The 27,011-nt window shown below is 43.6% G+C and overlaps 1 protein-coding gene and 1 long non-coding RNA gene across 3 annotated transcripts; one reads left to right on the forward strand and one right to left on the reverse strand.

The window, feature by feature from the left end:
- On the reverse strand, nt 1-4,780 carry LOC140855661 (uncharacterized). 2 transcript variants are annotated; one of them, XR_012138618.1, is made up of 3 exons: nt 4,388-4,780; nt 3,624-3,762; nt 1-1,351 (listed from the first exon to the last, which is right to left on the reverse strand). It is a non-coding gene; the product is annotated as an uncharacterized lncRNA (long non-coding RNA). The 2 variants fall into 2 exon arrangements; XR_012138615.1 differs by lacking the exon at nt 1-1,351 and having other exon boundaries at nt 3,573-3,762.
- Nucleotides 4,781-24,547: 19,767 nt separating this feature from the next.
- Nucleotides 24,548-26,362, forward strand: LOC105035245 (cytochrome b561 and DOMON domain-containing protein At3g07570; the record flags this gene model as incomplete). Its single annotated transcript, XM_010910732.3, has 4 exons — nt 24,548-24,835; nt 24,970-25,387; nt 25,623-25,942; nt 26,034-26,362. Coding segments are annotated over 4 exons (1,257 nt in total), but the record flags the coding sequence as incomplete, so codon positions are not given.
- Nucleotides 26,363-27,011: the final 649 nt, after the last annotated feature.

Raw genomic sequence — 27,011 nt, forward strand, 5'->3', positions numbered from 1 at the left:
TAAATTTTCTTCTTTACTTTAACAACAATATCAAAATACTTTTGATCTACTTAGAAAAATAAACTTTTGACTTGAAATTCAATGCAACTTGAAAGATCAAGGAATCATATTCAGAATATGATATTTTGAGTAACCAAAAATTTTACCAAGATGTGTATCTCATATTCTCATAATAAAATTCAAGTATATTTTTCATTTAAAATTGAGTTTCATATATGATCCTCTTATAGATTCAATGTTCAAAAAATATTTCTCTCTCATATGATGAAATTTCTTCTTAGACCATACCCTAATTAACTTTCTTTTGATAAATCTAAAATTCATAATGCATCAGATAATTATCATCGAAATTAGAAAAAGTATCATGATCTTCAATCATATAAGTTTAACATTCCAAAATCATCGAGTATACTCAACATAACATATCAATACCTCCCGCTTCCTTCCATGGTCAACTCTTCTTATATTCAGGCCACCCTACTAATTGAAATCCAAGATATAACTCGTCAATTCTATTATAGATATCATATGCCATTTATGCATAAATTTTATCTTAATATCTATTGATTCAAAATCTAATTACCGGATCGTTTGTTTTATGTCTATCATGTTCCTTATGATCATAACCTAAGTTTAAATATCACTAGAATTACAATTTTGAATAATTATAACCTTAAACTCAAATACCACTTAAATCATATTTTCTAGTGATCATAACCTAAACTCTAATATCATTCTATCATACCTTTAATGATCCAAATCTTAAACTCTGATATTATCAATCATACTCTAGTGATTATAACCCCAAAGTTTTGATATCATTTATATGACAATCCCTAGTGACCTTAAACTTGGGTTCTAGTACTGTTCTGTCATATCCTAATCACTTGTATCATTGTCTCCGAATAAACGTAACCTAAGCTCTAAGCTCAAATGCCACTCCGTCACATCCTACTGATCTTTACATAAAGTTTTAATATCACTTCATAATCTTAGAAATTTTAAACCTAAGCTCTGATATTATTCTGTCATATTCCAATCACTTATATCATAATCCCTAATGATCCTAACCTATGCTCTGATACCATTCTGTCACGCCCCGAACCCAACACCCGGGTCGGATACGTGATGGCCGCACACTCCTTAGAGCAAGCCCTAAAGAATATGCAAGGCCAAAATAAATCATTACAATCTTATCAACCATAATATTTAATTTCAACAGTAATTCATAAAACTTGCATAATAACAATTAACATTCCTTCAATTCTCTGATCAGATACTATGACACTCTATTTATCCTTCTGCTCACCCGTAAATCCAAGCCATAGCCAATCTAAGTCATCCTGCAACTCTGAGAAGAAAAAGAAAGATGAAGGGGTGTGAGCTTTACAGCCCAGTAAGAATTCCCATATCACACTGATATAGTAATATAGTCTGAAAATAAGGATAAGCAATAAAATATAAAATCTCATGTTCAATGTCCAGAATAATGCAAACATTCATAAATTTTCTGTTTTGTCAAAATAGATGCATCATCATATGTTAACAGGTAAAATACTTTTGCTCAACAATTATCTCATGTCTTATCGTTCATTTCTCTTTTCATAATCACATGATTTTTAACATTTTCTTTCTGGCTTTGGACTATCCAAGTCTATACCTCAGTCATCATCCGGATCGAATCCACTTTAAAAAGTCTTTCAAGACTGTCCCAGGATGAGCTCCTGGCCGGCTGTCCCACGTACCAAAGCCCGTGAGAGGCTGTCCCAGGCATAAGCTCCTGGCGGGCTGTCCCAGGCATGAGCTCCTGGCCGGCTGATCCACCTGTAAGCCAATGGGGGCTGTCCCAGGCATAAGCTCCTGGCGGGCTGTCCCAGGCATAAGCTCCTGGCCGGCTGTTCCACATGACAAGGCTAGTCCATACCATATATCTCTTTCTTTTCATTTAATCATTATGTGTTGATTTCATCAATCAATTCTGTCTTGCATTATGATCAATTCAGATATGTCATATCCATATAATCATGCCATCAATCTCTGATACATATATATTGACATAACATACTCATGCTCAAAATCAAATAACAGTATCTCAGGTATAATAAATTCATCGATCTCAAATCCGATAACGCAAAACCAATAATGCAAGACCAACAGTAAAATAGCATATATAATAGTGATCATGTACAGGGATTCTTACCTTTACCGGTGACTGATCCAAACACAGAAATTAATGTTCTTCTTTGATTTATGAATTTCTCTAACAAGATATTCCACTCGATATCATATGCAGACAATCATCTCTTCATAACCCTGATCAATATAAAGATCACATATATGGAGAAAATTACCGATAATCGACCTGATAACACAAATCTAGGATCTCTCTTAGGATTAACCAAAATTAGGATTTACCTAAGTATCTGGATCCTCCACTGATCCATAAGACTTCTAGAGAGAGAAAATTCTAGAGAGAGAAAGTAGAGAGAGAAAGTGGAGAGAGAAATCTTCATATCCTTCCGATGAGGCACTCATGATCGAGATCATCAGAGGTCCTATCAGGGTGACTCAATATGAATTAAGTGTTACAAATTTCGAATAGGATCAGACTGGAATCAGACCTACTGCACGAATTTCGGAGCAACCTCGGATCATCTTATTTTCATCTTCAAGTTTATTCTAGGGTTCATGATGAAATCAGAGAGGAAGACAAGATCCTAGAGAGACAATCCGTAAAGAGAGAGAAAAGTCTAGAGAGAGAATCTAGAGAGAGAAAATGTAGAGAGAGAGGGTAGAGAGAAGAGAGAGAAAAGAGAGAGAAAGGAGAGAGAGGAAAATTCTCTCCTTCTTCTTCTTTTTATTTTATTTTATTTTATTTTTATTTTTTATTTTTCTCTTTCTCTTTTTCCTTTTTCTTTTCTTTTTCCTTTTTCTTTTTCCTTTCTTCTTCTTCTTCTCTTCTTCTTCTTCTTTCTTCTTCTTTTCTTTTCCCGCGGCCACCCTTGGCTGAAACAGGGGAGGACCGTGAGGTCCCCCCCTCGGTGGCTCGGGCTCCGGTGGCTTGGCCGGAGATCCGACAATGGCTGACGATGGGGTTCGGTCGGCGGCGAAGAGGAGGACGGCGGCAAAAACAAAGAAAAAAAATCAGAAAACAGGGGATTCTTTCGCGACTGATTTTCGGCAAAAACGGTGGCCGGCGGCGAGGCTTTGGGCCAGGGGAGAAAGGGAAGAGGGAGAGGAAGAAGGGGAGGGGCTTACCTTGCTCCGGCGGTTGAGAAGAGCTCCGGCGAACCCCCTTTTCTTCCGATCAACCATCCACGGTATCCTTTGAGAAAATTTCTCAAATACCTCGATTTTCCTCAAAATTTTTGTTGTAGTTTCCTAAGAGAGGACGGGGGATCTTTATACTGGAGGTTTCCTACCCTAGCCGGACTCTTTGAGTCCGATTTTGCCGGAATCGTGAAGGAAGAAGACTCCGGCTAGGAGTCTTCCTCCTCCTCTGTTTTTTTTTTTTTTTTTTTTTTTTTTTTTTTTTTTTCTGGGTCGTTACAGATTGGCATCTAAATAACAAGTTCAAACATAAGCTTTCCTTTTGTTTTATTTCAGAAACAATAAATGCTAACTTTCCAAGTAGTTGCTGGTTAGCTTGCCGCCAGAATTTTGGTAGATTTCATTTGCTTCAATCCTGGTGGAGACAATCTTACTAACTATAAAATTGAGGAGCAGCAGCAGCAGCAACATTTTAGCAGCAGCCATTCCAAACTGCAAAATAGCCATGTCCCATTAGCTCTTGCTTTATTCCCTATATCTGTAATACGGCATTGAACTGAGATCCGAAGTGCATTGCTACGATAATTTGATTAAATATTTATGACGAACTTGAATCTGTGGGGCTTTTCAGTGCATTCGAGTAGATAAATTAGAAAATGAAGTAAACAGAGATTGCGGACAAATTTCATCACAAAAGCTGCTCGGTTGACTTCAGAACAAGCCTAGAGAAAATGGTGTGGAGGGCTAGCAGTTTTAGCAGCTGGTCATAAGAACAAGCTCAGATGATAAAGCGAGTTTTATTGGCTAAACCAGTGGGTGTCAGGTCTGCTGTTATGCTAATCTGTTATTTTCTTGCCAACAATTCAAAGACTTTGGTTGGTTAGGCACAAAACAGGGAAAGCTGTATCTATTTGGTGTCTTTGTACTCAAGTTTCTGCTCAATTAATTGTTTTATCTACATCATAAACTATTTATCCAAATGCAAAAGATCAAAATGCTCCAGCTAAGTACATCAGCCCAGCAACAAATTTTCACTAGTATGAAACTATCAACATTCTACTTTATGTTCATCATTTTCATTTATAAGTTTCAAAAATCAGAAGTTTCTCCAACTTACAAATTTCTAAGATGCCACCATCTTCTTGGAGGAGATTCTTCAACAAGTTTATCCAAGGATAAAGTGGAAGGTCCTTTGTGCTGCTCCGCTGGTTGCCGGTGCAAGAGAGGCGAGGTCTCTGGCGATGAGTGATCAGGCGATGAGAATGGCGGCGATGGTGATAGTGAAGGAGAGAAGGGATACTTGTGATTGCCTGGTCCAACACTGATGGGTAGAGGAGATGGTGGTGTTGGAGGAGATGAGGAAGGTGAGGAGGCTAAATCAGGCCTCATTTGGGGGATATGAAGAAGGTGGAGAGAGTTTTCAGCTAGGATATTTTCTCAAGGGCTTGAGGTGGTGAAGAGATTTCCCTTCCCCTTGGCTGAGTTTTCTCCTGCTATGAGTGAATGGTTTTTGTTCCTTCTGTTGCTTTTTTTCTTTACTTAAAGATCACCCGCTAATTTTGGTTTTTAGGTTCAACTAACGGTCAGTCCAAACGGTAACTACCGTGCAGGGACTCGTGCGCCCCAACCAACATTCAAATCATACGGAAATATAAGTACCCTTGGTCTTTTATACCAAGAAAGGACATTAGCACTTTGTAATCATACTGTAGTGTACTAGTAGTATTACACCATCTATTGGGTATAAAATATCCTCAACCGAAGTTCTCAACGGGATTAACCTTCACGGGCCTCGTTCCCGATTCTGGCTGCAAACAGACATCGTCCGGACTCCTACGGGAATCGGACTCCGCCCACAACTCCGACAGTAAGCAGACTCCGCCCGAACTCCTACAGGAGCCGGGCTCCGTCACCAACTTCAACCGCTGGTAAGCTTCGTCCGAACTCCTACGGGGGCCGGACTTCACCCCTGACTTTAATTGCAGGAAGACTCCGCCCGGACCCCTACGGGAGCCGGGCCTCGTCCCCGATTCCGGCTGCAGACAGACCTCGTCCGGACTCCTACGGGAGCTGGACTCCGCCCACAACTCCGACAGCAAGCAGACTCCGCCCGGACTCCTACGGGAGCCGGGCTCCATCACCAACTTCAACCGCTGGTAAGCTTCGTCCGGACTCCTACGGGGGCCGGACTTCGCCCCTGACTTTAATTGCAGGAAGACTCCGCCCGGACCCCTACGAGAGCCGGGCCTCGTCCCCGACTCCAGCTGCAGACAGACCTCGTCCGGACTCCTACGGGAGCCGGACTCCGCCTACAACTCCGACAGCAAGCAGACTCCCCCCGGACTCCTACGGGAGCCGAGCTCCGTCACCAACTTCAACCGCTGGTAAGCTTCGTCCGGACTCCTACGGGGGCCGGACTTCGCCCCTGACTTTAATTGCAGGAAGACTCCGCCCGGACCCCTACGGGAGCCGGGCCTCGTCCCCGACTCCAGCTGCAGACAGACCTCGTCCGGACTCCTACGGGAGCCGGACTCCGCCCACAACTCCGACAGCAAGCAGACCCCGTCCGGACTCCTACGGGAGCCGGACTCCGTCACCAACTTCAACTGCTGGTAAGCTTCGTCCGGACTCCTACGGGAGCCGGACTTCGCCCCTGACTTTAATTGCAGGCAGACTCCGCCCGGATTCCTACGGGAGCCGGGCTCCGTCACCAACTTCAACTGCTGGTAAGCTTCGTCCGGACTCCTACGGGAGCCGGACTTCGCCCCTGACTTTAATTGCAAGAAGACTCCGCCCGGACCCCTATGGGAGCCGGGCCTCGTCCCCGACTCCGGCTGCAGACAGACCTCGTCCGGACTCCTACGGGAGCCGGACTCCGCCCACAACTCCGACTACAAGCAGACTTCGCCCGGACTCCTACGGGAGCAGGGCTCCGTCACCAACTTCAACTGCTGGTAAGCTTCGTCCGGACTCCTACGGGAGCCGGACTTCGCCCCTGACTTTAATTGCAGGAAGACTCCGCCCGGACTCCTACGGGAGCCGGGCCTCGTCCCCGACTCCGGCTGCAGACAGACCTCGTCCGGACTCCTACGGGAGCCGGACTCCGCCCACAACTCCGACTGCAAGCAGACTCTGCCCGGACTCCTACGGGAGCCGGGCTCCGTCACCAACTTCAACCGCTGGTAAGCTTCGTCCGGACTCCTACGGGAGCCGGACTTCGCCCCTGACTTTAATTGCAGGAAGACTCCGCCCGGACCCCTACGGGAGCCGGGCCTCGTCCCCGACTCTGGCTGCAGACAGACCTCGTCCGGACTCCTACGGGAGCCGGACTCCGCCCACAACTCCGACTGCAAGCAGACTCCGCCCGGACTCCTACGGGAGCCGGGCTCCGTCACCAACTTCAACTGCTGGTAAGCTTCGTCCGGACTCCTACGGAAGCCGGACTTCGCCCCCGACTTTAATTGCAGGAAGACTCCGCCCGGACCCCTACGGAAGTCGGGTCTCATCCCCGACTCCGGCTGCAGACAGACCCCGCCCGGACTCCTACGGGAGCCGGACTCCACCCACAACTCCGACTGCAAGCAGACTCCGCCCGGACTCCTACGGGAGCTGGGCTCCGTCACCAACTTCAACCGCTGGTAAGCTTCGTCCGGACTCCTACGAGGGTCGGACTTCGCCCCTGACTTTAATTGCAGGAAGACTCCGCCCGGACCCCTACGGGAGCCGGACCTCGTCCCCGACTCCGGCTGCAGACAGACCTCGTCCGGACTCCTACGGGAGCGGGACTCCGCCCACAACTCCGACCACAAGCAGACTCCGCCTGGACTCCTACGGGAGCCGGGCTCCGTCACCAACTTCAACCGCTGGTAAGCTTCGTCCGGACTCCTACGGGAGCCGGACTTCGCCCCTGACTTTAATTGCAGGAAGACTCCGCCCGGACCCCTACGGGAGCCGGGCCTCGTCCCTGACTTCGGCTAAAGGAAGACTTCGTCCGGACTCTTACGGGAGCCGGACTCCGGGCTCCTCTCAAATGGATAGCTAACCACCCCTCTCCGCCAGACACTCCAGTCAAACTTTAGCCGACAGGTCTGCACTCCCTGACGTGACGCAGCAACGGCCACGATCCTGCTCCACTTCCTGCGATGGATTCCGCAAGGCTCCATTACTCCCTGACAGACCGCTATGATGCCCACGATCCTGCTCCACTTTCTGCGACGGATACCGCGCGATTCTTCCATCCTTTGGCAAGTCGCGACAACGAACGTCGCTCCACTCCCTGCGGCAGACTCCACGTGGCGCGCTTCGGTGATAGCCACGGGTCTACTCCACTACTTTTCGCAACAAACTCCACCTGATCCTGGACAGCCCACGACCAGACGGTTACAGATGTCGCTATCAGCTTAGAGCCCCCTACGCCTATAAAAGGGGACCCCAGATACGTTATTCTATAAGCTCTCATTTTTACCTAGAAACTTTGCTAAAATTTTCGTTCAAGCACTCCATTCTTGTTGAGGCAGAGAACTGACTTGAGCGTCGGAGGGTCTTGCCGGAGCAACCCCACCTCCGGTTTAGACTTCTTTTGCAGGTCCCGGCGACGACCGCAACTCCCTCGACTCCAGCTTCTCCGGCGCAGGCGGATTTTTGCACCAACAGGATTGGTGCTAGAGGAAGGGGCTGTGTCTTCGCAGTATCCTTGTTCTTAAAGGAGCGCTCAACGGGATCGCCCCCGGGCATCTTTTTCGGCGTCCTCTCCTCCTTCCTCCACTTGGTCTTTGCTCGATGCCTCCCCGCAAGGCATCCACGCGACGATCCACGGCCTCCGCGGTCAGATCTCAGGCTCCGGCCTCACCTCCTGTTTCCCAACCTCCTCCTCCTCCTCCGGCGACGGTGGTCGGCGCGGAGCAGTTTGATCTGCTAGCGCAGCAGGTCAGAGGCCTCACTGAAGCTATGCAGGCCATGCAGCAGCAGCAGCAGCAGCCGCAGGCATCAGTGCGCCTGGAAAGGGTGTCACCGGAACACTAGAATCCGATGGTGGGACGGGTCACTTGGGCCAGCTGTCCCGTCTTTCCTGGGAAGACGAACCCGAGGGTGGAGAGCCCTCAATCGGATCACGACTCCACTCCTGGAAGATCCCTGCCCCTATTCTGTCAGAGGACCCTTGAGACCCGAAGTCGAGAGGATTTCCTGGATCGGAGACTCCAAGAGATGAACCGACGGATCGAAGAACTCCGCCATGCTCCCCCCGCTTATGGTGAGGATATTTGCACTGACCCTCCCTTTTTTCAAATGATCATGCAGGAACCGATCCCACCAAACTTCAAACTCCCCCAGTTCGAAAGCTACGACGGGACTTCGGACCCGGTTGATCATCTGGAAGTCTTCTGGACGATGATGCTGCTTCATGGCACTCCCGACGCCATTCTATGTCGAGCCTTCCCATCCACCTTGAAGGGAGCGGCGAGAAACTGGTACTCGGCGCTGAAGTCGGATACCATCTTTTTCTTCGATCAGATGAGCCACCAATTCGTGGCCCATTTTGTCAGCAGCCGGCGCCCCCGGAAGGGTTCGGAGTCCCTCATCAATATCAAGCAGAGGGAAGGGGAGTCCATTCGGACCTACATCAACCATTTCAATGTCGCAGCACTGGAGGTCCGGAATTTGGACCAATCAGTCGCAATGGCCGCTCTAAAGGGCGGCCTTCAGAAGAATGACATTTTGTTCTCCCTGGAGAAGAAGTACTCCAGAAATTTTGCTGATTTGTTGGCTCGGGCTGAAGGGTACGCCCGAGCGGAAGAAGCCTTCAAAATGAAGGATGAGGAGACCGCGAGAGAGCGGCAGGCGGGAGACTCGAGTAAGCCCGCAGTCGAAAAAAGGTCGAGAGAAGCTCGACCGCATTCTCGATCCCCTCCTGGGCACAAGCATGCCCATACTCCACCTCGGGTACGCAGGCAGAGAAGTCTGGATCGCGGGGTTCGGCGGGGTTCTCCACCGGGAAGATTTCGCAACTACGTCCCCCTCAATGCCTCGAAGACCCAGGTACTGATGGAGGTCAGGGAGCAGCTCCCTAGGCCAGAGAGGATGCGCACACACCCTGGGAAGCACAACCCCAACAAGTTCTGTCTCTACCACCGCGACCACGGCCACGACACGGAGGAATGCATCCAGCTCCGAGACGAGATCGAGGAGCTCATCCGGCGAGGTCGACTCGACAGGTTCATCCGACGCCGGCCTGAGGGTAGAAAAGATCGGCCAAGGCCCTGCCGCAACCTGAACCGCCAAGGAGGGAGGAGCAGCTCGGAGATCGGCCTCCAATTGGGACCATCGACTCCATCGCCGGAGGGCCTCAAGGAGGAGCAGACCTTCCACGACCATGGAACTCGGGAAACCTGTAAATGTATCGCTTACGACTTTGCCCTGAATCTAAATTCCTTTCGACTTTGCATGCTCCTCCCATTTGGCATGGATTTGTTACGACTGGGGATAACCCCTTTAAACAATTAAAACAAGGTTATGTTAGGAACGGGAGGAGAATCTCATCCTAACATAACTAAAATAAAAGTCCGATTATCTTGAGATCGAATTGGGGGAGAGGCCTTACAACGCCCTAATGCGCCCCCACAGCCATGTCAGGAACAGGAGGAGAACCTCGTCTTGACATGAGCAAAGTCAAAGGCCCGATTCTTTTAGATCGGATGGGGGGAGAGGCCTTACAACGCCCTAATGCGCCCCCATAGCCATGTCAGGAACAGGAGGAGAACCTCATCCTGACATGAGCAAAGTCAAAGGCCCGGTTCTTTTAGACCGGATGGGGAGAGAGGCCTTACAACGCCGTAATGCGCCCCCACAGCCATGTCAGGAACAGGAGGAGAACCTCGTCTTGACATGAGCAAAGTCAAAGGCCCGGTTCTTTTAGACCGGATGGGAGGAGAGGCCTTACAACGCCCAAATGTGCCCCCACAGCCATGTCAGGAACAGGAGGAGAACCTCATCCTGACATGAGCAAAGTCGAAGGCCCGGTTCTTTTAGACCGGATGGGGGGAGAGACCCTTGCAGTGGCCCTTATGTGCCCCCGCGGCCCCGTTAGGAACAGGAGGAGAACCTCGTCCTAACCTGAGCTGAGATCGACTACGTCAGGAATGGAAGGAGAATTTCGTCCTGACGGTGACGAAATCCGACCGCCCAACAAGATCGGATGAAGGGGAAAGGCCCCTCAGCGGCACCTTCACACTTCTACGCAATCCCGTAAAAAGCAAGGGGAGGGCCCTCACTCTGAAAAGAAGAGAAAAATTAAAAAGGAAGAGCGACGAACTATGTCGGAAACAGATAAAGGACAAATCACACCAAAGACCTAAGGAACCTCGTCTCAATAAAGACAGAAAGTTTCTACCAAACACCCCCGGCCTCTAAGAAGGCTTTCGACACAGGTCAAGAAGACAGTGATGCCTCCGAAGTAATGCGGAGTTCGGACCACCAAGCTCAAACCTACGGCCACGAACGATGAGGAAAGCAAACCGGCACATCGACGACTGGACACCTCCAAGCGACGTCAAAGTCGGACAAGTCAAAAGATGAAAGAAGTTCGACAGGTGACGATTCAACACAGTACGTGGACAAGGTAACACGAAATCTCCTTTTTATTTCATTTGCGAAATATACACCACGAAGCCCAGAAGGCCAAAGGAAGAAAAACAAAATGACGATAGCAAAACAAAACAACAAAAGAAAAAATGTATGCATAGAAAGACAGAAGGCCAAAAAGAGCCCTAGGGAAGCTCTGCTCCTTCCGACCTGAAATTATCTGCTCCACTCCTTATCCAGGACTGCCTCAGATTCTCAACTTCTTCTTCTAGCTCTCTCTTTTTTAGCAGCGCGTCCTGGAGCGCCCGACGAAGTCGCTGGCTTTCGGTCTCTGCCTCTCGACGCCTCTTTCTCAGGACCCTAGGGAGTCCCAAACCCGCTGCTCAGGATCGACGCGGTCGATCCTCTCGACGACTTCAGACAGAATACAGCCGTCGATCAACCGCTTGATCAGGTCCCTGTCATTGAAGGGATTCTCTGGCTCCTCTTCGGAACCGAGGGACTCGTCAGCGGCGGCTCGATGGCTACCCACCCTGCGGGCCACCGACTTCCTTCTCCTCCCCCTCTCGGCTACGGGCGCCTCTGTGGAGCGGACCCCCGAAACGGGAGCCCCAGTCGATGGACTCCTTGAAGAGGCCCGGGGGGCCATTGGTTCGGCGTCCGAAGGAACGTCGATCGTGGGGGCCGCCCGGACAGGTGCGGCCAGGCTCGTCTCCTCCATCCTGGCCTTCTTTGCTGATCCGGAGACCGCGGCACCTTTTCTTTTGTGGGCCTTGAGGCCCCTGGCAAGCATCCGTGCTGCTTCGGCGTCCATTTCTTAAAAAAAAAATCAATCAATCAAAAATCAGAAATCAATAATGGGGTGAAAAAGGAAGGAGTAGCACCCAAAAAAAAAAAAGAAAAAAGAGAAGAAAAAGAAAGAGAAAGAAGGAGGATGGAAGAAAAGAAGAGAAAGAAAAAGATGGAGTACTCGCAGGATCCTGGGGGCTCAGGCTGATGTTGAACAAAAATTGCTCCTTCAGAAGGTTGGGAAGGGAAGGAGCGGAGTAGTCAAGAAGCTTCCGGACAGCCTGGAGGTCGCCCTCTCCCAGGCTGGGGGCCCGGCGGACAGAATCCCTCAGAGAGCCCCAAGGGGGCAGGCCCAGCCTCAGAGTCGGGCAGTGGACGAAGAGGTATTTTCCCTTTCAGTTGTGGATTGAAGAGGGGGCATCTTTCAGCAACCCCTTCTTGCCGAACTGAGGAGAGAAATACCACCAGTCCTTCGCCGAAGGATGACGCTTGAAGGTATAGAAATGCCTAAACAGAGAGAGGGACGGCTGGACCTCGACTATGTGGCAAAGGGAGAGAAATCCTATCAAAAACCTAAAAGAATTCGGAGCAACTGAAGCCAAAGAGATATCTAAGAAGCGAAAGAGGGCGACAACAAAGGACGGAAGCGGAAGCCGGAGCCCGGCACGGAACGCCTCCTGATACAGGCAAAAACGATCGGGTGGAGGAGTGCTAGCCCGGTCGGAGGGGCCAGGCATCTCCAGGTCGTACTCCGGAGGAACTCCATACTGAACCCTTATCAGAAAGAGTTCATCCGGAGTCAAGGAGCAAGGAATGGCACCCGGCGCAAAAATCGGGTGAGGCCCCGCCCCAGGTACGAGTTCATCTACAGAACGGGAGACCTGGGGGGTTGAGGCGGAAGAACTCCCGGAACCGCCAGAAGCGGAAGTACCGGAAGACATTTCGAATACCTTCAAATGAAGACCCTGATGATCTCGAAGAAAACGGACAGGACAAAGGACGAGAGGTCACAGGAGACTAACTCAGAGGAATACAACAGAAAAAAATGGCAAAGAAAAGGCTTCTAAGTGGCGGGAAGAAAAACGAAGGTTCTGGGACTAACCTAGATCGCTCTGAGGGATGCAGAGGGGCGAGGACAGGGACGACTCGAAGGACGCCTATGGCCCAAGAATACGCCAAGAGAATCAGGGCTCTCGAAGAAAGGGCAGATATCGATAGAATTCTCAAGCGGAATAGGGCTCCTAAAGGCGGAAGGACGGGTTTAAATAAATCCTGGGATCTGGCGCCATAACAATCGCGAATCCCCCCAGGTCGGCCCGCGCTCGACACGTGTCTCACTCACCACGGCAGGCGGCTAAAAGCGGCTGATGGCTGACAGAGCCAGTACTGCACTGTACCTGGGCTGGCGTATCGACAAAAATTTCGAAGGGTCCCTTCGTATCACCCCGATTCGAAAAGACTCCAGCACGCGCACATTTAATGCCAAAATATCTGAGGACGGTCGCGCACAAGATTCAAGGGGGCAACTTCGGCTGTGCCAACCTCTCTGTACTTCCTTCATTCGAAATTTAAACTCGAAAGTGGGGGGACTGGTGTTGGGTATAAAATACCCTCAGTCGAAGTTTTCAACGGGATTAACCCTTACGAGCCTCGTCCCCGATTCCGATTGCAGACAGACCTCGTCTGGACTCCTACGGGAGCCGGACTCCGCCCACAACTCCGACAGCAAGCAAACTCCGCCCGGACTCCTACGGGAGCCGGGCTCCGTCACCAACTTCAACCACTGGTAAGCTTCGTCCGGACTCCTACGGGGGTCGGACTTCGCCCCTGACTTTAATTGCAAAAAGACTCCGCCCGGATCCCTACGGGAGCCAGGCCTCGTCCCCGATTCCGACTGCAGACAGACCTCGTTCGGACTCCTACGGGAGCCGGACTCTGCCCACAACTCCGACAGCAAGCAGACTCCACCCGGACTCCTACGGGAGCCGGGCTCCGTCACCAACTTCAACCGCTGGTAAGCTTCGTCCGGACTCCTACGGGAGCCGGACTTCGCCCCTGACTTTAATTGCAGGAAGACTCTGCCCGGACCCCTACGGGAGCCGGGCCTCGTCTCCGACTTCGGCTAAAGGAAGACTTCGTCCGGACTCTTACGGGAGCCGGACTCCGGGCTCCTCTCAAATGGATAGCTAACCACCCCTCTCCGCCAGACACTCCAGCCAAACTTTAGCCGACAGGTCTGCACTCCCTGGCGTGACGCAGCAACGGCCACGATCCTGCTCCACTTCTTGCGACGGATTCTGCGCGGCTCCATTACTCCCTGGCAGACCGCTATGATGCCCATGATCCTGCTCCACTTCCTGCGATGGATACCGCGCGATTCTTCCATCCTCTGGCAAGTCGCGACAACGGACGCCGCTCCACTCCCTGCGGCAGACTCCACGTGGCGTGCTTCGTGATAGCCACGGGTCTACTCCACTACTCTTCGCAACAAACTCTACCTGACTCTGAGCAGCCCACGACCAGACGGTTACAGATGTCGCTATCAGCTTACAGCCCCCTGCGCCTATAAAAGGGGACCCCAGATACGTTATTATATAAGCTCTCATTTTTACCTAGAAACTCTGCTAAAATTTCCGTTTGAACACTCCATTCTTGTTGAGGTAGAGAACTGACTTGAGCGTTGGAGGATCTTGCCGGAGCAACCCCACCTCCGGTTTAGACTTCTTTTGCAGGTCCCGACGGCGACCGCAACTCCCTCGACTCCAGCTTCTCCAGCACAGGCGGATTTTTACACCAACACCATCGATCGAAAACTACCAGTTCTTTCTGATTTTGGAGCGAACGAAGGAATGAAATCAATCAAAGAAGTTTGGTGTGTGGTCGGTATGGCTTTATAACTAGACTCTTCCCTTATGGTTAGAAAAGTTTGATCAGTATGGCTTTATTGGAGTATTCATACATGCATCATATATATAAAAAATAATAAAAAAATATTTTTTAAATAAACTTTTTTTTGTATACATATGGGTAGTTACATCACTCTGATGTGAGTGCAGCTTAGAAAGTTAGAATACAAAAATTTATGCAGGATCGGTGAAATACTCTCATCCTATCGCCAAGTCTAGTCTCAATAATGCTTTACAATAAATAATGCGACTGAATCTGCCGTGTTATTCACTTCTTGGTAGACATGCTGTACCACCACTGCAGTTGGAAGGCGAAGAGCAGTCCAGGTATTAAAGAGGAGTGGATGGACTTCTAACTGCCTCCTGCTATCACGGATCAATCTAATAGCGGTAGTATAGTCGTCCTCAATAAAATCCTCTTAGCCTGCAACTTCTGTTTGGCAAATATCCCGCCCATATGGCATGAAGCTCAGCTTTTGAAATTGAAGGCTCAAAAAGATGGGAGCCCCCAACCACCAGCAGTCTAGCATTTCGACCTCGAATGACAAATCCCACACCATCTCTTCCATCTCTGATACTGTCATCAAACTTCACCTCGACTAACCCAGAAGGAGGGGACTCTGAGGAAATGAAAATGGCCCTTTAAATCGCTGTAGGAGCAGTAAAGGAGTCCTAGTGAATGGGGGTATCAAGAGACGGGCTAGCAGCATCGAAATGACTATACTTCATAGCCAGATAGATCGCTCTTTCCAACATCCGATGTGTAGGAACCACATTGCCCTCGAAATCCAGGCTATTTCTAGAAAGCCAAATCTGATAGGCAATGTAAACTATCCTGCCCCCTCCAATAGAGGTCATCTGTCAGCTGTGCTCGAATGGATCGCACTTAAAAAGGACACCAGCCAATGGTCCTCAGTCATCTCTCAAGACTGACCACCCGCCCTCCTCTAAATCAACCTGACCCTTCTTAAGGTTGCAGCGCTTCAAGTGAAGTGTCCAATTTTGCAAGATTTCTATTTTATAGATTATTTGGCGTGTGTGATGCACTCAGTGAAAGTATCAATTTGATGATTTCTCTGGGATGAAAGTAAGACCTGCACAAAATATCATCATCATTTTTTTTTGTACCCAGAACCATGACGGAGGTCACTACCATTTTATTCAGCTCAATGAATTGATATAAGCCATCATCGTCATCATCTTTTACTAGAAAAAATAAAATCATCAACATCATCAATCATCATCTATGTGATCATCGTTATCATCATCAAGATACGATAACAAAAAAAATCTCTTTAAGGAAGGTGGAGAATCCAGCAATGACAGCTATGCGAGGCTTTTGTATGATATATGAAAGACAAATATTTAAGTGAGAGAAAGAGATTGCAGGTCAAGGGTTGGGCTGCTTTCAGGGTGACGTTGGGGCTGTCGACCAACATCAGACGGGCCCATTTAACGCGTTCCTTTCGTGTACGGGCAACCTAATGAGTCCTCCAGGGTCAAAAATATTACTAGTGCTAGAAGTCATCGCAGACTGTGGCTTCCTCCATCGGCAATACCAGGTTCCACGAATCCAACCTTGGAAGGAACCACAGAACGAGGAGACCACTTGAGAAGAGAATATTGGATGTTAAAACGGATATTAATTGCCACTCTAAAGAAAATTAAATAAGAATTAATGATAAAAAAGAACAATGTTTTTTATTTGAATCATTATTAATTAACAATAGAAATCATTTTTAATCGGCAACAAGATTTTATAGTGTCATTATCTCTTTATTGGTATCGAGGGAATGGGTGCAACAGTTATAGCGACCATTATTTACTTAGAACTGCATGCATTATCATGATTATTTGGAATTGGGAAAATATCTGAAGTAATGGCTATTTTGTTAATCACTGTTCAATAAATAAAAATTAATTTTTAGCTGGTGTAATTGTTCAATAAAATAATTCTCTAAAGCTAGTACAAATATTTGAATCTGAAAATACTGTTTTATGTGAGTGAGAAATATAAATATTAAAACAAAGAAGTTATTTTTGCAGATAATTTTTTAATTCTTATTACGTATTTGTGTGTGTACCTTAAAGAAAGAGTTTGCTCCAGTATATAGCATTTTACTTTCTTGAAGCTAAGAAAATACATAAAACGAACTCCATTTGCACAGTAAAGTAACCATCGACTCGTAATTTATAGCTGAGTCTGGTGGCTCGAGAAAAGTTGCCATTCATGAGCACAAGAGTGAGATACTTTGTAGGTTTTGTTGACAATTTGATCAAGGGTACAAATGATCCAGGAAAATTTACTTTATAGGCCATGTTTTGGCTTTCATATGGGGTTTCGTTGAATACAATTTTACTTTATGGTCACTTCTCTTGATCATTGCATATCTTTTAGTTTAGCCTGTGTACCAAAATAAGGTAATAGATGGATAAAAAAAAAAAAATTGCATGCTTGCATGTACAAACATACATGCATACAAGCATCCATGCATGCATATATATATACACACGTACACATACATATATAATGGGTATATTAATTGTGAAAAAGAATGAACTGTATATATAAAACAACGCACAAGTGTAGGCAATTGGAATAAAAGAACAATAAAAACTGGTCAATGACTAGCTATTAATTCGTTGACAAATTGAGGTCCTGGATATAGAAACTATAGTTATAATATGCTTTTCATCTTCTTATTTTAACCTGCTTTCTTGCTGTTGCTATCTGGATGCTTACACCTGTTGTGCTTTCAGAGACGTTTATATCCAATTCATTTTTCTTGACAATGAATCAAAGCATAGATAATTTGTTCGATACTTATTTTTTTAAGAAAAAAAAAGAAGCAAAGTATTTGCCATCCATCATAATTTGTTCCATTCCATCTGCGTCATTATTTACTTAGCACTATGAATAGGACTAAAAAGTATAAGATATTTAAAAATAAAATAATGAAATATTTTTAATTCAAAAGCAAGTACCAGGATTAATTAGCAACCATGATCAATGCACATAAACAATTAATTACCATTTGTTGACAGAAAAAAAAATACTAAGGGTTCCATCAATTACCCTGTTATATCTCATGCTACACTAGTCGGTGACATTTTAATCTTGTAGAGCCGAGTGAATTAGAAAAAATAATCCAGGTTATTATACATTGCAATTATAATATATGATAGATGGTAAAACGAGAATATCGGTGTCAGCAGTTGGCACAACTAATTTGTTTTCTTAGGTGCTGGAAATTTTTTGTAGACCGGTATGTTTGACATTAACAAGGATATATATTGCCATTGCAGTATGTATAGATACAAACCAACTCGATAAATCACATAAACTGGTCATACCATGGCATTATGAAGTCTAATGAGATAATTGAGTAGAATTGTAGGAAACAATTCAGATTGTTATCTATTGCAATTATAATATATGATAGATGGTAAAATGAGAATATTGGTGCTGGCAGTTGGCATTACCAGTTTATTTTCTTAGATGCTGGAAATTTCTTGTAGGTGGATATGTTTGACATTAACAAGGATACATATTGCAATTGCAGTATGTATGGATCCAAACTAACATGATAAATCACATAAATTTGTCATGCCATGGCACTTTGAAGGCTAATGAGATAATTGAGTAGAATTTCCTAACTACCCTTCTAGATGTATTGTGGATTGTGCAGCCTTCTTGGATCCATGGGTCACGGACCTGTCATGAAGCAGGCAACGACAAAGCCCATAGTAGCATCGTACCCAAAAAAAAAGCCCAGAGTAGCACATGGGAACCACCCACAACCTTTTTTTTATTTCTTTCCTTTTTTTAATAATTCCGTAAGCTTTTTTAGTGGTACGATCATCAACATACAAAGGGAAGCGTGGCCTCCACGCGGCTTTAGCTTAAAGTAATATATAGGAGTAGATGACCACTAGAGAGAGAAAGGGAAGATTCATGCTGTCCTTCCCTTTCTGGCATTTAGAGAGAGAGGGACGATTCATGCTATCCTTCCCTTTCTTGCTTCAAATGCAAGGAAGGAAAAAAAAATCATTAAAACATAAAACAGATCAACGGCTCTATTATTTAAAGGTTATTAAAAAATATGGCGATCTAAAACTAGATGCATTCAACGTATACAAACTGTTGCAACGTTTTGACCAACGCCACTGGTGATTGCTAATTCACTCTTTTGTTCTTGTTTCATATTTCATCTTTCTAAGAAAATTAGATCGCGTGGTAAGTAATAGCGATAGACCACACGGCAATATAGCATGGAAAAATATTTTTTTTTAAGAAAAAAACCCTTTCAAGAACTGATTATATATATGCAAAAATTTCATCAGATCCGCAACTGCCGATTTTGTAATTTCATAATCAAATAATCACTGTTCAATAAATAAAAATTAACTTTTAGTAAGTGTAATTTTTCAACTAAATAAATTTTTAAAGCTATAGTAAAAATATTTGAATTTCAAAATAGTATTTTATTTGAGAAAAAAATATAAATATTAAATTAAAATTACTATATTTATATTTTTTTATATTCCTATTGTATATCACTATATGTACGTGCACGGACATGTACGCGCACGCGTGTGTGTATATATATATATATATATATATATAAAAGTAGCGTATCAAGTGAGAGGAGTGGCTTAATATGAGAGGACATAATAATAATCCTTGGATCCACATCAATGGTTTAGATGAGCACCGCGCGTGTGTGAAAAAATTTAAAAAAAAAAGGAATGGATAAACCCTAGGGGTATTTAGATAGTTTGGACAACTATGCTCTCATTTGAACCATTGATATAGATTCAAGGATTATTATTATGTCCTCTCACCTCTCACATTAAACCACTTCTCTCACACGATATACTTCCTATATATATATATATATATATATATGCGTGTGTATGTATGATGTAGCTAGCCCTCTTCAAAGCCATTACAGAGGCCATTATGATATGATAAGGGACATTGATCATCTTAAACTGTATCTTATACCAAAATTTTAGTTATAATATTTTATTTATCTAAACTAAATATTCAATAACAGCAGGTAGTCTTAGTATTTTAAAATATCATTTTATTCATATGAACAATTAAACATAAAATAATAGCTATAATTTTGATCACACAATAGTTGTAATATTAAAATAATGATTCTAAGTGACTTCTATAGCATTTGGATTATTGTTATTTTTAACCTTGGTCAACCAAATAGCACTCAATCAGATGTTATCTACACAAAAGCTTTCATAGCTTATGATAGAAAATTAATTTGTTGGATACTATTTACATCTCTGGTTAATTAGCACTATGAACATAGAACTCAAAATTATTTTTAATAATATAATTTCATAAATATTTTTATTAAATTTGATTTTTAAAAATGTAATAATATAATATTTTAAATTTAAAATCAAGTAATAGTATTAATTAACAATCATTACTGGTGCATATATACAATTGATTGCTATTTGTTGACCGACAAAAATGATATAGGGCTCCATCAACTGCCCGTCACATCTCTTGCTACACTAATATGTCGTATTTTGATTTGTCCACCATCTTATGGATTCGAGTGAATTATAGAAAACAATGTAGGTCATTATATATTATAGTTATTATATATAATAGATGCTAAGATGAGAATATTTGTTGGAGTTAAGGAAGACTCTCAATCACAACTATACCATATTTGGCACTGAAGAACTCTTCATAAATTCAGGCTCTACTAGATATAGTTTTTTTAAATTTTTCTTCAAATTGACATGTTTGATACCAACAACTATATTGCAATTGCAATATGCATGGATCTTAACCAACTCGATAAATAACACCAACTCTTCATGCCAAGGCAATATGAGAACTAAAGAGATAATTGAGTTGAGTCTTCTGGCCTTCTAGATATATTTCAGATTGAAATGTGCTTATACTTTGAAATTGTTGTAACAAACATGATCAACATAATTAGGGTTTGATTGGTGTGCTAAAACGCTTTGCAGCCTTAGGTGAATTAAAAATGGGGAGGCAGCGACAAGACCCGGAGCAGCACATGCCAACCACCCACAACTATTTTTTTTCACCACCTTTTTCAAGGGCAAAATCATTAAAATAGATATAATACGAAGGGGAGCGTGGCCTCCACGCGGCTTTAGCTTAAAATAATACTAGGAGTGGATGTGGCGTTTGAACTTTCTTCTGCATAAAGGGAATATTCATGCCGTTCTTCCGTTTCTTGCTTTATGTGCAAGGAATAATAAAAAAAAAAAACATAAAGATATGAAGTCGTTCGACGGTCCTATTATTTAAGATTATAAAAAAGCCGTGGTGATCTCAAACAGGATACGTTCAAGTAGCGTTTGGTTACCGGTTTTCGATGGAATAAGGTTTTATTCCGCCTTATTCCCTCAAATGTCCAAAAATATGATGGTGGACCTCCGGATTTATATATTCCGGTTAGCGCTCTTTGATTTTGAAAGATAAATTCTATAGTGGTAGATAGAATTGCATGTTCTCACTTCACTTATTTTCGAAATAGTGGTGTCATTTATGAAAAATGAAAAAAAAAAAAAGGTGAGGGGTAAAATCCTATCTACCACTTCTTCGTCTTCATGCCGCAGCCTCTGTTCGAACCCTTTCGGCTTCTCGATGGGTCATAATCATCCGCAGATCTTCTCTCCTCCATCCTCTCCACCACTCCTTCTCGGTGCGTCCCTTGCTGCCTCTATTCTTCTCTCGTTCTGCTCTACACCGACGACTCTTTTTTTTCTTTTTTTTTTTTTTGGATGATCCTCTTCTTGCATAGTTTGGTAGGTTGTCCCTTAAGTTTAGAGCTAGATAATGGATAGAGACAAACATCTTCATATATTTTTAAATTATATTATTTTTAATTGATGCACATTATGCAATAGTAGTAATAGTATTGCTCAGTTAAAAATCACTAATTCATTTGTTTAGTCAATTTTTATGCATTCATGTTTGAAGTGTTGGCATATGGTTTTGCCAAATTTCGTTCCACTACTTCTATCAATTTACGATCTTAAACTTTACATTTAGTAATCTAAATTTAATGTAAGTTGGATAAGTCAAACAGATTAAGTTAGTAATGTTACTGATGTTAGGATTGCTGCTTGACAGTGTCTAGCAATTATTATTGTTGGGGGTTAGCAAGTCATCTAGTCATTTAGTACTTGATACATCTATATCTTGATAATCAATTGGCTATCCCAATACACTTTGCTTTTTTGACCATCTTTGTGCATTAATGAGTACTTTTGTCTCCTTTGATCCTATGTTGAGATATATATTCCTATTATCGAGCTTATAATTTGATGCCTTAAACTTTGAAATTTTTTGTCCATTAGGATATATGATATAAAATCTTGGACATGCATAGTTCATATTAACTAGGTCATTACATTTTATATCTTGTAGCCGCGATGCTCCAATGATGATGGAATTCGCATGTCTGGAGCCACTTTCTAATATTTTTCTTATGCTTATAAATGTTTCTTATTTGTTTTATACAATCAAATTATAAATGCTAAGTAGTGTAGTCCATTTTATGCTAGCAATTGATCGTCTCACGTTTTTGAAGAATTTTTTTTTTTTGTTTTGGCAATAATGATGGGCTGCCTTAAGATTGAGCAATACTGGAAGACAAGGTTTAACTATAACATTTCTTATTATATCTTGTAGTCGTGATGCTCCAATAACTTTAACTTCATATATTCTGAGTCACCTTCTAATATTTTTTTTATATTTATAAATATTTATAATTTTTTTATACTATCAAATTGTAAATGCTAAATAGTGCAGCTCATTTTATGCTAGCAATTGATTGTCTCATATTTTTAAATTTTTTTTTTTTTTTGGGTAATGATGATTGTCTCATTTTTTTTTTTAAGATTGAGCGTTGCTGGGAGATAAGATTTAACTATATCATTACTTATTATATCTTATAGCCGCGATGCTCCAATGACATTTAACTTTGCATGTCCTGAGCCATCTTCTAATATTTTTCTTTTACTTATAAATATTTATTATTTATCTTAGTCTGTCAATTTATTGAGGCATGTTTTTGAACAATCCAATTGCCAACTTCATGTCTTTAAATCTAAAAAAAAAAAAAATCGAAGCAGAGTTCGCCTGTTTTAAAAAAGGAGGTGGAGCCACTTCTGCCAACCCCTCCCCCGACTTCGGTGAGGCCCGCATTTGCGATCGCGAAGTTCTGCTTTTCATTCTTTACTTTTACTAATTGTACAAGCTCTTATTGTATGCAAGTTATTTTGGATTCAATTGAAAATTCATATTCTTATTTGCTGCCTCACAATACTACGTCATGCTCATACTTAGTCAACAAAATCAACTCATATCCTAAACTTGGCCTAGGGCATTCTTATCTTTTTTGAAAAATTAATCATACTCTATTCCTCATGGAATAGAGGTTTATTCCCATGTCAACCAAATAGGGTTTGAAATAGTACTGTATTAATTGCACTGAAATAAAGTAGAATACCAGATTTCCAACCAAATAGAAATTTAAAATAATAAAAAGGAATAACTATTCTCTAAGAATTTGTATTCCTATTTTAGAAATAACAATTGGATATCCAAATGCTACCTCAGAGTATAGGAGCTGTTGCCACGTTTTGTCCAACATCACTAATTACATTTATTTATTTATTTTTTTTTTACTTTTTATCTTTATAAATTATTAAGTTAATTAAATATAATATTTTTTAGTTACTTTTCCATCCAGCATTGAAATTAATAATCATGTAGGATACACAGACCACGTGACAATATAGCGTGGAAAAATAGTTTTTTTGAAAAAGAAAAAACTTCATTGGATTGGTTATGGGCATGCAAAAATTTCATCAGATCCACAATTGCCGATTTCACAGTTTTGTAGACTACAATTGATTGCTTATATAATTATATTCAATAACAAATTACATAAATTGTATAAGTACTCTTCAATCACATGGTAGGAGCATTGCATTTATGTGAATAACAAGGGCCCCATGGCACAACTTTTCTCAACGACAACCCCAAAATAAAACAAAATTACGAGATTATAATATGATAAGCTAGTCTACAAATTTGAACCACAAGGCCACCTTGGATTCTAGAGCTAATAGTAAGTGGCGTGTGGTCTTCACGCGCCTCTTCGTTTATAATAATCATGGTAGACTTGTGGTTGAAGTATTGAACTGCCAATCAGAAGGAAGGAAGATTCCTAAGCCAGAATGAAAGGGGAGTTGTTTAAGCCATCCATTTATCTATAATTTAAAGGAGTCTCCTTCCCCCCACCACACCCCCCCGCCGAAAAAAAAAAAGAAAGAAGTCTCGAGACATATAATATCTAGATTCATTTTACTGATCTGTAGCGGACCTAAAGGCATCAAGGCGTTGCAAGGTTTTCTATAGATTTAACCATTCAGAGTTAATTTTGAGGCCACAGATATTTTGATTTCAAGAAAACAGATCATAGCCAGGTTTTGTGAGTTAATTATAACTGTGAGCCATGAGTTGTCCAAAACAATTAATCTTCCAAAGTACAGACAAACTAACCTCCATGTTTTGGTCGCCGTTTGCCCATCAGTCACCGAGATCCACAATAACAAAAACAATTGGAACCACAATTAGAACCAATGGATACGTTTAACCACTGTTGATGCATGATGATCCGCAGCTCTTATTTCTATAAATTTTTGTTTATTACAAGTGGAGACAACCACTTGTCTTCCTAGATGCACCTACTCCGGATAGACATCACAAGCCCACAGTTTCTCTTTACACCCAATGCTTAAGAAACTCTAAAGTAATAAGCCACCCAAATTAAATGTCACCCAGCTGGTGTCGCATATTGAATTGGCGTTGTGACGGTGCAAAGTAGCAGGGTGATTGTTTTTGAGTGACTTCTCTGAGTTGCCATAGCATTCCCACACCAGAATATATCCTGAAGGCAAAGAGCTGGGTTCACTAAAATATTGGTTTCTCCACCTGCTCAGTGGCTCCTATAAACATCCCAACACAACCCAGGAACCCAGCATCGATTCCAGCTCCTAAGACGAGTGGAGTAACAGAAGTGGTGGAGATGAAGAAAGCTTCTTCCCTCCATACGCTCTTCCTCTTCTTCCTCACAAGTTTCGCCTTCCTTGTGAAATCCCAATCAGATTCCTGCTCTTCCAAGCTAAGTGTCAGCCATCTCATCCCTTTCAACACCTCCTCCCTCAGATGCTTCTCTGCATGGAGTTCACAAGATTTCATTCTAAGGGTATACATCTAGCTTCCTCTCGACTCCATTAATTCCAATTTATTATCTTAATTATTACGTTGTGGAATTGCTGCCAACTCCTACGTAGCTAACCATGTCTGATCACCACTCCAATATATGGAATGGACATGCAGTATGAGAATGCCGGTTCCAACGTATGGAGCTACGTTCTCTCGGCGCCCGACACCGGATCGTACATCTCGATCGGGTTCTCCGGTGATGGCAGCATGGTCGGCAGCAGCGCCATGGCCGGATGGATCACCAGCAGTGGCCCGGGGATTGTGAAGAGATACTATCTTGGTGGTACGAGCTCGAAGCGGTGCCCGCCGGACCAAGGGAGCCTAGATCCAGTCCAGGGCAAGTCGGTGATCACGTCGCAGGGCTCCCGGCTGTACCTCGCTTTCCAGCTCAACAGTGCACAGCCTCCACAGAGGCTCATCTATGCAGTGGGGCCTCAGAACAACCTGCCTTCTTCCGATGGCTACTTGCCAAGGCACAAGACTATGGCTTCGGGTTCCATCAATCTTTCCGGCGCCGGTGGTGGCGAGAGCGGTGAGTACTTAAACTTGCCACCTTGCATGGTCTCAAGAAGGATGGAAAATATAGCACGTTACACTTTGGGATGTATGATATTAATGGACGCATGCATAATATTATGTGAGCATGCTTGCATGAGACCATCAAATGGTTGATCAGATAAATTCCAAGGTTAAGTAATTATGCTTCCACATAACAAATGTTTTAATTAATTAAACACAACATGATTGCCTTGGTGCTGTGTACGCAGGGGAGAATGAGGATGGAGGAGGAGCCACAGGAGATGTGGTAGAGGGAGGTGTTTCGGGCTTTGATCTCAAAAAGCAGCATGCCATACTGGTCATGCTAGGATGGGGAGTCCTGATGCCAATTGGGATGATGATGGCTCGATACTTCAAGCAGTTCGATCCATTCTGGTTCTACTCACACATCTCGATCCAGGGGATCGGTTTCCTTCTCGGAGTCGCCGGTATAATTCTCGGGTTTAAACTCGGTGACGACGAAGGCGAAGGCGACATAGACACTCACAAGAACCTTGGTATCTTCATCTTGGTTTTTGGCTGCCTCCAGGTATACAATTATTATTATTTTTTTCTTCATACAACATGCATTTCAGTAGGCTAGGCCTGGTGATCCAAGATTTGGGTTCTATTTTGTACAGGTCATGGCATTTCTTGCCCGGCCTGGCAAGGACGCAAAGGTGAGGAGATATTGGAATTGGTATCACTACTGGGTGGGAAGAGCAGCTATAGCTTGTGCGGTAGGGAACATCTTCTATGGGCTCGACTTGGCAGGCGAGGATAGGTCATGGAGCATCGGATATGGGATTTTCCTTGGGGTTTGGGGGTTTATTTGCCTTGTTCTTGAGGTGAGGGGCTGGATGGATCGTTGATATCTGTGGTAGATGTAGCACCCTTATTCTACTGTTTTGGTTGGTGCGGAGGTGCGTGGCATAGTTATTATTTGTTATTCGTCTTGTAGCATGTTAGCATATTATTATACATTAGATATATTTTAATAAATCTATTGGCTAGCATGACATGGTTAATGGTTTGAGCCTTGAAGTGAGCAGTCCACTAAACTATTTCACCAATAAAAATTAAAAGTTTGTTGGCGACAAATTGCAAGACAGCTAGCCTGTGGGTGAAACAAATTGTAAGGCTTGTCTCGACTCCCAAGTTGCATTAGATCTGTTGTAACACTACGTCAGTAAAAGAAAAATTGGAGGAACAAAAATTAACGTAAACATTAGATTTATGTGAAAAAATTTTTAAATAAAAAAAAATTATGAACAAAAAAGATATAGATTTTTACTATCTTCAACCGTAAAAATTTGCATCCAACAAATTAAAAAGACTCTTATTATCTTTGTGGTCAATGCTAATCTAAATATAAAATATTTTTACGAGATCTGATCTGAATATAAAAAAGAATAAAAATCTTGCCCTACAGAAAAAGGTTTTTTACAACTGAACTGCATCGTACTGGATTTTATAGCTTAGCAAAAATATTTTGAGTCCAGGCTCCCGTGGATCAAGATTTGAGAATTACCGGATCAAATCCAGCAGCTATATATAAAACCAATTATGACCCTTTGATTTGAAGCAAAAGGTCAATGTCCTTGGCTTGGAAGGTTTAT

This window comes from Elaeis guineensis, chromosome 1 (genome assembly GCF_000442705.2).
Source record: "Elaeis guineensis isolate ETL-2024a chromosome 1, EG11, whole genome shotgun sequence".
In the NCBI taxonomy this organism is placed as follows: Eukaryota; Viridiplantae; Streptophyta; class Magnoliopsida; order Arecales; family Arecaceae; genus Elaeis; species Elaeis guineensis.